Raw genomic sequence first — 12,894 nt, 5'->3', positions numbered from 1 at the left:
AAGTGTAACACTTCTATTTTTCCTGGCTTCCCAGGAAGGAAAGAGATGGAGATTAACCGTGACCTGAGGACACTTCTGAAATGAAATGGCAGACAGGATAGTCTTCATTTGAATTATGAAGAACCCAATCTGTTGGCAAGCACAACCAAGTGCTTAACAGGGTCACTGCAGAGGAAAGGATATCTGACAGGCAAAGACTCATCCCTTTGAGTGAAGGTGTGGATACACTGTATGTCCAAGTAAAAGACCATTTGTAGGCCAGTGATAGTCAAATAGTAATTAGTATCAGGCAGAACACAAGGAATGGAGAGTAACAAGACTATGGAAAACCAAACCAGTCACACTTGTGCTTTACAGAAGTGGCAAAAGTCTAAGAACCAAACTTGAGTCCTGAATGGGAACAGCAATATCGTATCATTGGCTATAGCAAATTTGGAAAGTGAAGGTGGCTGTTGTAGAACTAATACACAATTCTTTGATATCTAGTCTTGGCCAGCGACAGAATAGGATGACATAAGAGCTGAAGTCAATCAGATTATCTATAACAGCATGTTGTAGGACCAGGGGAACGGATTCAAAGTGAGAGTAGGTTTACATCAGATATTTGAAAAACATTCTTCACTATGAGGATGGGGAGGCACTGGCACAGGTTGCAGATCTGTGGATTCCCCACCCTGGCAGTAATCAAGACCAGGTTGGATGGAGCTCTGACAACCTGGTCTTGGGGAAGGTGTCCCTGCACACAGCAGGAGGTTGGAATGAGATGATCTTTACGGTCCCTTGCAACCCAAACCATTTTATTATCCTATGATTATCAAGGTAACTACATAATGTACTGCATGTGTGAGGCAGAATCCTTTGGATTGAAATTGCAGGCATAAACAGGAAAAATAACCTATCAAATTTTATTACTGACAGCCCAATAAGAGTAGTGATGTGACTGTACAATCTAAAAGAGATCAGAGAAAGTCAGGGAATGTGCTATATATGAGAGACCCCAGCTATCCTTGGATTTACATTTGAAAAACTTCATGCCAAGCCATAAGGCAGGAATAAGCTTCTTACATATACACAGTCCTACTTCATGGAGGGGTTGGTGAGCACACGAGAGAAGCTCTGCTTGGCTTGGGCCTGGTTTGGTTTAAAAAGCACAGAAGAGCCAAAATCCAAAGTAGTCAAATGAAATAACATTAAGGGTTACTTTTCCATAATAATTCTCCCTGATTTTCTTGCTGATCTAATAGTAATTCCTTACTGCTGTTTGATTTTTAAAAATGCTTCATTATGAATAGGTCGGTTCTTTTTTGTCTCATTAATCACTTCCTCAGCTTAACATGATGTTTGCTGTAAGTATCCACAAATACTTTCCCATTTGCCTCCTGAGGCTGTTCACCACAGTTGCATCCAAAACTCTGAAATGTGCAACCCTGCAACAGTAAGATTGTTGTTCTTTCTTCTCCATTTAGTTGTCTGGGTTGTTGAAGTAATTAAGATTAAACTGAATATTCCAGAAACTCCACAATTCAAACTTTCTTCTGGTCTGCCTTTGTTTTAATACTATGCAATCATTTAATATCATATTCATTAGAGAATTTCTCAACACAAGTGAAGCACCCTAATTTTGTCTGCTCTCTCTGACTCATGCAGAATAATTTATTTATTCCTTTTCCTTCACTTACTTCTTACCCTTCTTACGTGACACACTTCATGTAATTCTTTTCTACATTTTCTATTTTAAGTTATGCTAATTTAAAGTGTTTTGCAAATCATCTTAAAGGCCATGAGATCAGTTACTCTCTTCCTCTAATGAGTACAGCAGGAACAAAACCATTGACCTAAAAATAGCTCCAACTAGTTTAATATGCATCAGCCTGGTTATTCATATCTGTCCCCTGTGATCTAAACATTAAATCAAAGATGTTGAACTCAGATGTTAGTACAGATTCTTCTTGTTTTTCCCCCTGTACACACTTGTATTTAAATTTCTGCCCCCAAGCCAGGGCATTTCACATAATCCTTCATCTGAATCATTGTTTCAATAAAAAACATAAAATAGTAATAGAACATAGATCTGCAGGTCTGAAACCAGTTTTTATTATTAATACTCCTCTATTTGTTAAAATGATGGGACAATGATATTTTTCTAGGTTGTGGAAAAGATTATTCTATTCTTTGCTAATGTAGGCTTATAAACATGCCAAACTACTGACAGTTATATGAAAATTTAATACAGTATAGCCTAAACCCCCTTTTTGTCACTCAATTTAACATGACTTTCAGTAATGTTAATAGTTCATTGCCTATTTATACACAGACTGTTGACATCAAAAATAATACTAATACTGACATTTTCATCTGCCTTATTCTCAGAAATTATTTCTGATACAAAATGGTTCCTGGAAGAGTTTAACAAAACTGCAGTACTGAACAATGACAAACAATGCCATCAGGTTTTGTATCACAGAATCAGAGTATAGATTTACAGTTGCAAAGATTTATGTTTGCAAAGAAACAGTCATGTTAACCAAGATGTCACATATTCCCCCCTAGCAACAGAATTCCAAGATGAGCTCATGCACAGAGACCTTCAGAATCTTCACTCGTCATGAACTCTCAGGATTGGAGCTCTACAGACACAGAGTTAAAACTCCCTCTCCTTTATCCTCACCACCACACAAATGTGCACGACTCATTAGAATATAGAAAAACAATAATATGGGAAGTGGTTTATGGAATGCTAAACTGCTTCAAATTCAGAAGAGAAATTAATAAATTAAAGGAGAATATGTTATGGTGACCCTAAGACATATGAAGTTATTTTTGGCAGGAGGGCATGAAATGATATGCAAAATTTTTGACATGAAAATGAAACCTAGTTTCCCCCTTTCTTACAAAAATAAAAGATACCAGGGATCTAAATCACACAATGTTCAATTAGGCTTTGATTACAGATGCTGTAGTTACTCCTGGCTTGTCAGTTTAGTTTGCTATATAATAACAATTGCCTATATAGTAACTTCTTAAATAATCTTCAAAAATTGCCAATAAATACCTTGGTTCACTGTTCCTGTAGCATCTGGGTGATTTCTTTTGGGAATCCACTCAGATATCTTAAAGCCATATTTACATTTATTTTGAAAGGATTATAATTCTAGGGAGATCAACTTTCATTCGTGCTATTGCCTAAACAACATATAAAGATTATGTATTTTGTATAATCACATAAAGGTGCTTTGCAATTAAAAAATAATTAAATCTAGGTCAATAGCACTATTTTTGTAGCTTTCTACAACTTTTGAAAAATTAGATAATTCAGATTAATATCTGTATAAAAATTTACATTATTTATTTCTTCCATTCAATGGTAAATTCACTACATGCAATTTGTGTTTTTAAGTTTTTATAGGTGAATATGCACATTTAGTTTCAATATTTAACTTGCTGTCACTGTTAAAGAAAATAAGGTGGCATTACATGAGTTTTCTGCAAGTAATATCTTGTCTTTTGGAGTCCTTATCAGAAGTCTGTGGGAATCAGAATAATTCATTTCTGTGTGGCTGATGAACCATAATTAACTTTACTGAGACAATAGTAGTGGAGAGAAGTTGTATTATTAAATGTAATTAGTAGGTGAGCTGATTGGGATCTATCCCAACAGATATACAGTCTCTCTGTGTTGTGGGAAAAAAAAAAGGAAGAAAAAAACAATTTCTAAATATATTAAGAGTACTCTCAAAGGTTTTTTTTTCCAAGGCTGGTGGTGGTGGTTCTGTTGAGACCCTGTGCCAGAACAGAGAGCCTCAACATCCAGTGAAATACCATCTCATCCCTCCCCACAGTCCCTGTCCTGCTGACAACATGATGTAGGAACACCCTTGGAGACTGGCACGGATGTTACATTAGCAAAGTAAACAGGTTCTTCACTGACTGTTTTCAGTGTGCACCAAATCACCTTGTTTTGCTTATAAAATATAATACAAAATAATACTACCTACTTTATATATAATGATTTTTTGAGAATATTTCTGTTTAGAGGAAGCACATTTTTTCAGTCATTTTTATAAAAAAATAATGATCTTATATGATTAGACACTCTTTGTACTGCAAGTATAATACAAATGGATTTATCTGGTTTTGTGAACTAGCTAACCTAGTTATAATGTGTTTGAGACATTCAGTAAACTGTTCTGTCAATATTTTTACTTTAAACTATAAGGAGAAAGAAAGCGCATTTTTATGGTAAGATTTCAATTTTTTTTCCAAATTCACATTAATTTGGCTTACTGGAAAGTGTTCATTATTATGCCCAAACTTTTAATTACATGTCTCAGATGTGTACTTTTAATTAACTGATGACATTTTCTTTGTTCAATTATTGTAGTTCAATACAACTGTTGTAAACTTATAAATTTTAATTAAAGCTGCTCCAATCTCCAGCTATATAACGTTCACATAGGAATTTGCCAAAAGGCTTAGCAGTAAGTAAGCCAACAGTGAATAATCCCTGAATTGCCAGTGGGATTTGTTTAACAAATTAACATTTGTGTGCAGATAATGAGGTTCTACAACTTAACACATCCAGCAAAGATTTAGCACAATCATGTTTTAAAAAATTAGTAATACTCTGCAATTTACTTAATTAGTTATCACATTACTATTCTGTATTAGGTGGTGAAAGAGAAGAGGATTTACACAGTCACTAGAACACACACATTCACCAGAAGAGTATTTCATATGCTGCACAAATTTATTTGTATCAGAGTATGATGCAAAATTTGTTCTCAGGTTCTTTCTTCCTTCCTCAGTTTCTGAGTCAGAATCCAAAGGAAATTCCCTGACTCCTAGGGAAGCCTCCAGCTGTGGGGACCCTGCAGAAGCATCTCCACTGAAGCTGAAATGACTGGCAGTCCCTAAGCTTTCCAAAGGGAATGTGTGTAAAATGACACTTGTGAGATCAATTCAAAGCTGTTTGAGTTGTATAATATGCAAAAATTGACAAGGGCAATCAAAGCCTCTAAGAAAAAAATGATCACTAGTCATTTATATTTTGCAGATGAGTTTGGATTGGCACTCACCTATGGCTTCTACAACTTTCAGAGGAAAAGGTATTATAGTTTTGAACAACAAAAAAAAAAGTAAAAAAAATATTAAATTAGGAAAACATATGAAACTTGATTTTAGCAGGTCAGTTTGATGAGTCAGTTGTATAATGGATCAGAAGTACAGGTGCTACTTTTTGAGGAACTGTTTGTGAGCACCATTGTACAGGAGGAAGAATGCACAGGCAGCAATAGCACAGTAGAACAAGGTAAAATGATATTGAGTTGACTTTATTTTAAAATAGTAATTTTATACTTCACAGAAATGTGAGGGAATTCTTTAACGAAACCAGTTTGCAATGTAGCTATTGGAACATGGGGATTTAAAAGACGTGTAGATGTGTCGCCTGGGGACATGGTTTTGTTGTGGACCTGGCACTGCTGGGTTAAGGGTTGGACATGATCTTAGAGGTCTTTTGCAAACTTAATGATTCTATTATTCCTTTGCTAGATGACAGGTCAGCCTGGTACAACAAAATATTTCAAATCTAGATACAATAAAATGCTGAAGCTCAAAACCATTAAGGAAAAATTGAGCAATTCCTGGTAATAATGAATGTTTTTATTTCTACATGTAGGAACATGCAAGAATAAAGCAACATATAGGCTAATCACTCTCATATGAACTTGACATAGCAAATCAACTCTGCCTTGAAGGCTGAGACAAGGAGAAGAAACATTGTTCTGGTCTGGATTTCACACTCAGTCCAACTGCAGATGTCTTGTGCAGCTACATGTGTGCTCACTGAACACAAGGACTGAAAGACTGAAGTGTGTATTCAACTGGAAAGAGGAAATGGTTCTTGCAAAAACACTTGAGGAATTAAGCTTTGTTGACTTAATTACAGTTTCTAATGCTTTTGGGGAGTCCAGTTTAGCTTCCCTCTGTAAGATACATAATGGCCTTAGTATATCATGGATTAGATTACACTAGGATAAAGGGACATCTCCCTGGCATGCTAGTTTGTTTCTGTAACACACGATTTATGGTCTGATGTAGATAAGAAATATAGTCTGATAAGAAATGGAGATTTCTTCTTAATAGAATATTTACAGCGTCCAGGGGCTAGGCATGCAAGGAAGATGAGAGGCAGAGCAACTTGAAAATTTCTTGGAAATTATCAGGAATACTAGACGGTGGCATTGTCATTTGGAAAGATATATGGTCTCTTTTCCACATTTCCAGCATGGGAAAGTTATGGTGTGGGCTTCAAGGCATGGCTACCCTCATGAATTGGAAATGGCAGATAAGACATCTGGTTAACTTGAAATATGATTCTCAAAAATTTGATGAAACTGTTAAGGGGACAGAGCACTGCAGAAGAACACTCCTATCAGCAGGCATGCCTAGAGTCATTAGAACCAGCTCTGTGTTGGTCTCAGCTCATAAAGGCACTCTTTGGTCATGTGTGGTTCAAGAAACATTAGCTGCTGTTAGATGTTCAGATTTCCCCAAATCAGGCAATTGAACAATGAAATGTGGACTATGGTGATGTCCATGCTGGCTCTCCTGATGCATTTTAGTGTAGGCACATCATTCCATCTGGGACACAAAGCACCAGGCTGATGCTGTATCCCCAGGCCTGCTGCAGCAGCTGGGCCATGGTGAAAAATTTAGCAGAAGTATATTGTGGAACCTGCTCATATCCCGCCTTTACCCACTGGTGACAAAATCTACTGCAATAATTATTTCAGCAAGGCTGGGAGATTTCAGAAGCTGGATTTAATAGGAAAATATAAATTAAAAATACCCATGCAATGGGATAGCTGTGTGAGCACAGCAAATGTTGCTGCCTGGGAAAGGGAAAACAAACTGCTGGAGGTGAGCAAGCCCTATAGTTACTGCCAAAAGAAAAGGATTAAATAAAGCCCTGGGAGCTCCGCAGGACTCAAAATGGAGCTGAGTTCCAGGAGCCAAGTGATTAATTTTATTAAGCCTTTTAACCCCACAAAAGAATCAATTAAATGGCAGACATGTAAAGATGTGGGAATAAACATCCTCTCTTCAGATGAGGAGAAAGTTCTGCATGTCATTTAAATCACCCACAACTTACTTCCATTCACCTGCGTGTCCTCACTTAGCACGTATTGATCTCACTACATTGATAAAAATCACCACTTATCATTTGTGCCAGTTCCATTAGTTGTTAGGAGCAGTTTAAAGTATAATTAATCAACTTCCAGCACAAGTAATTCTCATTTTCTAATATTTAGTCATTATTATGGATATAACTATGAACAACATTATTAACCCTCAACTACTCATAACTGAAAGAAAAGATTTCTAGATTTGCATTCACCTGGAATTTTGCCACCACACCTCAGTCAATAAGAGGAGGCTCCACAGAAGCCACCAAGTGAGGCTAAATTACTAAACTACATATGCTAGAGTTAATTAGTAAGAAGTGCTGAGGAAAACATTATGATCTAAGTCCCTGCCACAGAGACTCAGATACACAATTTTGCATTTCAGAGAGCCCTCTCTGTGCTGAACAGTCACAAACTTCTCAGGACCAGGTGCTTGTACTTTTCTTTCAGAGATCAGGGTGTTGGTCTCTTCATCACAGGAGAAAATGATTCACATCTTCAGCAGCTAATAGCTTCTGAGGAGAAGAAGGGACTAGACAGCAAACTCTTCTCCAGCTGTTCTACTTTGAATCAAATATTTAATTATTCCTTGAAGCAGAAAATAGAATTCGACTTCTCCCTTCTCACAGAATTGTTAAGAGTACTTTTTATCACACTTTCCCTCTCTTGCCCAAACACTAATTGCAAGTTACAAAAGCTTATGTGTTAGGGACAGAGATCAACTGTCAAATCACCACTTTTTAACAGGATTATATCCCTGAAGATAAGAGAGATAATTTCAAATTCCTTCAGGAAAATGAAGGATCTGAGTTCTCATCAACCAAGTCTTCCTGAGAATTAGATGACTAAAATTCCTGTTCGGTGATCTCCAGGAAGATAAAGACGGAGGTCACCAAATTTAAGCAAATTCTGTGTATGCACATAAAAATTTAGAGGGAGAACTGAGACAAAGAGAGAACAAGTTGTATGGGCTTGTTCCAGGTGTACTTTGACTGGACCTTATGCTTTACAATTCCATTTGTCCACCTCAACACCTGAGTCTTTATATTGAACACTTATTTACACACTCCCTTTTCTGGGATGCAGTTTAATTCACTGAGACATGTAAGTGAAAAACACTATTGATTATAAAGCATAAATATGTATGACATGTTCTGATGTTTTGCACACCATTTAAGTACAAACAAAGTAAATAAGTTACAAAGAGACAAATATCACAAGAAGGGAATAAATGCAAACATTTAAGGCAGGTATAATAGTAATATAGAGCTGTTCAGAAATATTTACCAAGGAGAGAGGCTCCACAGGTTCCTCCATTCTGGCAGTAGTTGTAGCAATGGTTCGTTTCACACCTTTCACCAGAGTAACTTGGCCAGCAGTGACATCGAGGATCCCCCTTCTCGTTTATAATGCACTTTCCTCCATTCTCACAGGTTAATTTACAGGTGCCATCTGCAGCAAGAGCATACACAGAGTGGTTCCACAACCCCATTTCATGGAACTGGCAAAACAGAACCCTGTCTCTCAAACAGAGCTAGAGATCTCTGTCAGTGGTGGTGGTGGGAAATATCACTTTACAAAATTGAGAAAGTAAACTATCAGTTCTGTTTCCACAGTGCTGAAAAAAAGCCAACACACTTAGGAGATCTTAAGTTCCAGAAAGGCTGTCAGGAGCTGCAGAGTTGGTGGGAGCTTGCACCCTAATGAGTTGGGGGCCTGTGCATGGCACACCCAAATGATGTCACAGGGAAGTTGACCACTCTAGGATCTAAGTTACCAATGATAGTATGAATTCTTGTTTGAAACTATAATTCCTAGTTAGTTTAAGAACTAGAAAACTGAATGATGGTTTCATCTGGGAGACCTCAGGAAACTTCCCAGTCATTTTCTGGTGACCTTAGCCTTTTTCTATTAGTTGTTTTTGGATCTCTCTTCCACTCTCTCTATTAACTAACAGCCTTCTTAACTAAGCTTTATCCAAAATATTTAAAAAGGAAATTACTCAGCTTTTAAATCATCCTCAAAAATTGATGTTTGCATATGAACTTGTTGCTCCTAAATCATATTTCCTGATAAATTCTTTTTCTCGTCTGCTCAGACTGTAAAATCCCTGAGAAGTGGTACTGCCTGCTGCTCTGCATTCACTGACTGATGGCACATCTTAGAGGTGACACAAATTCTGATTAGGCCAGATTCAATCTTCCTATAAAGCTGTTTTGTAATTAGAGTTGTGCCTCTCTTGGAAACACGTTGAAAAGTAAACCTCTATTCACTTCAGTGAACAGGATATAAAATTATTCAATGATACCAAGAAGAAATTAATTATAGACTAGCATATAATGCTCAAACATCCAAATACCTGTAATTCTAAAGAAAGAGACAAGTACCTTTCCAGCCCAAACATGTTTGCAGCAATGAAACCTGTCATTTCTCAAATAGCAAAACAAATCCTGTGCAGCCAGACTACTTCCTAACTAATCCAGTATTTTAGTTTACATGGCTTTAAACGAGGGATATCACAAGCACTGAAAACTCTCCAGTAACAGATCCACCAGCTGCTGGTGTTTTGCTGAGTTCATCTGGTTTACTCAAACAGCTGATGAGGAGGAGTCAAGGTTCCCACTTGTTCCGTACCTGTTGAGGTCTAACACTGACTGACGTGACTCAGGCACAGCAACTCCTTTGATGTTCAAACACATTGTGTTGCAAAAGTGCAGAATTTAGGAATGTCACATCCTCTACCTGAACAGTTCTCTCCAGCACAGATTCTGCAGAGCCCAGTAATATACCTGTGCTTATGCAGAGCCCTTTCTTTGAATGCACCCAACTCATCTCTTTCCTGCCTGTGTACACCCCTCCTCTGCAGGGTCTGCTGCCTCCTTTCACAACCAGTGGTGAGATGGTGCAGACATGTAACCTGGGATCAAATCTATTTAAACAGAACTTCTGGAAACTCTCACCTTTCAGGTAATTGTCCCTTTCTCAAACTAAGCTGAAACTAGATAGTAAATCTAAAAGTTACTGTGGTGGACTGACTGGCACATCGTTACTTCATGGCATGTGTTTACAATAAAAATATGAAATCCTGTTTGCACTTAATTTTTTGGTATCCACTCTGGATACACCTGCTGTAACAAAGCTACTTTGTATTTTGGAGTTTGAGGATGCTTCAGTGTTTCATTTATTTGGGTGGTTCATTAAATCCTTTGATGTTCCATGAACCGTTCTTCGGTTACTCATTATACAAGTTGTTTGAATGGATAATGTAGCATATCTTATTGGAGAGAAGGTCTATTTTTGTTTTGCTTATCTTATCTGTTTTGCTTATCATTAGTCATGAGTTTATGAAGCAGAACTTGGTAAAAACAGAATAAATAAGAGTGAAGTACAGACAACTGCTCATTTTTATGAACCTTTCTGATAGTGCTCTTCTAGAGCAATTCCACAGAATTGAGACATAAAATCTGAAAAAAAAAATTACAATTACTACTGATTTTGTTCTCTATGAAACATTTTAAATTCAAGAGTTCCAACACGTATCTAATATGAAATACAGAAAAGTTACTTTAACAATTTTGGACTTTAAATAAACCAAGAAATAGGATTGAAAGATACAATGGATAAGCCAGTTGTAAAATACTACATTAGACTTGAACAATATAGGGGTTTTAATGCTGCTGCTTTGTTGTCTGAAAGTAAATAAAAGAAACAAATTACGCTTGCAGATTCACATCAACTGAATACAAAAGGAGATCAGATGCTTTTTTGTGGGAGACAAGAGCAGAATGGTCCCACAGGAGAAGACGGAAAGAAAAAGAATACAGGAGAGAAACAGAAGAATCGGTCTATAAGGCTGAATATGGTTATTTTGAATTACTGAATAAAGACCTCTGAAAGATGAGCTAAGAACAGCTCTAGCATGTACACTCTCTTGGAACAAGATTTTAAAAAAAAAAAGTTAAAATCAGAAAAGTTTCTGTCTGGAGTCAATTCTGTGCTGCTCTGTGCTTGCTGGAACTTGGACTCAAAGACCTCCCAGCTGCTCTTTTCACTTCTGAACTGCCAGAATTAAATAATTTCACTTGTTACACAACCCCTAGTTTAGTTACTGGACCTCTAACATAAAAGAAAGGAAAGGATCATCTAATTTTATACATTCTCTCCTAATCCAGTTATTTAGTCTCCTGCCGCCTTGATTTGCCTATTTCAATCTTAATATACTGCTAATAAAGAATCAAATAATTTTAATTTGAAGGTTTTCTTATGTTTTTTAATGGACTTTGGCTTATCTGCTCCATCTCTGACTCTTTTCTTTTCCTGAAAGTAAAAGGAAAATCTTACACAGAAGAAATACTGATACAACAGCAAATCAAAGCCTCGTGAACTCTACTGGTATTTTCACTCATTCAATTTTTTGATATTCTATCCCTCTCACCCAAATATATAGACACACACATTTTTTTTTGACATTTCTATAACAACCCTCTCTTTTCTGAGAAAAATGCATCTTACTTTTTGCTATTATCTCCCTTTTGAAGTATCCACCACTTTCTGGATTAGACAAGTTCAATGGAGAGATGCTACAGAGCACAAGGTTCATGACCTACATGCTTTGGGACAAGAACAGTTACCCTCCCTACAAAGGAAAATACTCATCTCATGGGGCAGAAAATTTGGTCTTGCCTACCCTTTGGACAAAGGTGTAGCTCATCCTTTATAGAGATGAATGTATCTACTAAAGACAGAGTGCAGAGTTCTAATATTATGGTAAGGTTTTATTAATATTCATGTCCTTACAGAAAGTCATACTACCTGCCAGTTTTCCATATGTTTAAATGTATCAGAACACTGTTATCCCCAAACTTTGCCTGAATGCTGTAAGAGAGATGCTACTCTCTGTTTTCCCTTCATTTTCCCTTGTATTTTTTTCCTTTTAAAAATATTTGCTTTACAATTTTAGAAGGAAGAGAAGGCCTAAGAAAAGGATGCAGAGTAAGAAAAAAATAACTGATGCCCATTTTCTTCTGTTCTGGGAAACACCAATCCCAACACTAACCCCTTTGTGTAGATGTGCTGTAAAGTGGTTTTTTTCCAAATCAGGAGCAGACTTCTGTGTGACTCTGGTTCTATTTGATACCCAGGAAGGCTGAAAGCAGGACAAACCCCAAAAAGATAGCATGGATTGAAATGCCATAGCTTTTGCTCCCTGAGACAGACATTGGGTGAAAAAGAAGGTCCATCCCCAGCCAAAGCACTTGCTGTGCCTGAAATCCACATGTGCAGTGGGCAAGTCCCCACAGAAGCATGCAGAAGGAAACAACGTGATGAATTAAACATTTCATCCCTGTTCAGAAGCAACACCAGATATGAATTTCTGTAATTTTTCCTCAGGTTTTTCATTCAGCGAAGAGAGCAGAAATATTCCCCTCTTAACAGGAAAGTGATAAACGTGAAGCTCCAGATCAGAGAACTCTTGGAAGTGTTCATTACTCTTGCTCACTCAGCTGTACTACACACTGTCTTCCTCCAGTGCAACTCTCTCTGTTTTCATCCTCTTGGTACATTTTTAGCTTCATTGTGCTACAGACAATTAGATACAGGAAACCTAATGGATGCAAATCCAGGGGTCTCTTTTAGGAAAATGAAGTTGTATTCTGCCCACTGGAAAACTAAAGGGTTGTTTTCAGTTCTAAACTGAAAGTCAGGC

General features: G+C 37.1%; 1 protein-coding gene across 1 annotated transcript in view; it reads right to left on the bottom strand.

The window, feature by feature from the left end:
* LRP1B (LDL receptor related protein 1B) overlaps positions 1–12,894 on the bottom strand; it is a 672,863-nt gene that overhangs the window by 30,281 nt on the left and 629,688 nt on the right. Inside the window, exon 81 of the mRNA XM_027656245.1 lies at positions 8,475–8,639. Within this exon, the coding sequence (XP_027512046.1) occupies positions 8,475–8,639 (165 nt within the window). The remainder of the gene's footprint in view (positions 1–8,474; positions 8,640–12,894) is intronic.

The sequence above is a fragment of the Corapipo altera genome, unplaced genomic scaffold, assembly GCF_003945725.1.
Source record: "Corapipo altera isolate COAL_440 unplaced genomic scaffold, ASM394572v1 68, whole genome shotgun sequence".
NCBI classification, from domain to species: domain Eukaryota; kingdom Metazoa; phylum Chordata; class Aves; order Passeriformes; family Pipridae; genus Corapipo; species Corapipo altera.
Note: the sequence above shows the minus strand (reverse complement) of the source record. Positions and strands in the feature narration are given on the sequence as shown.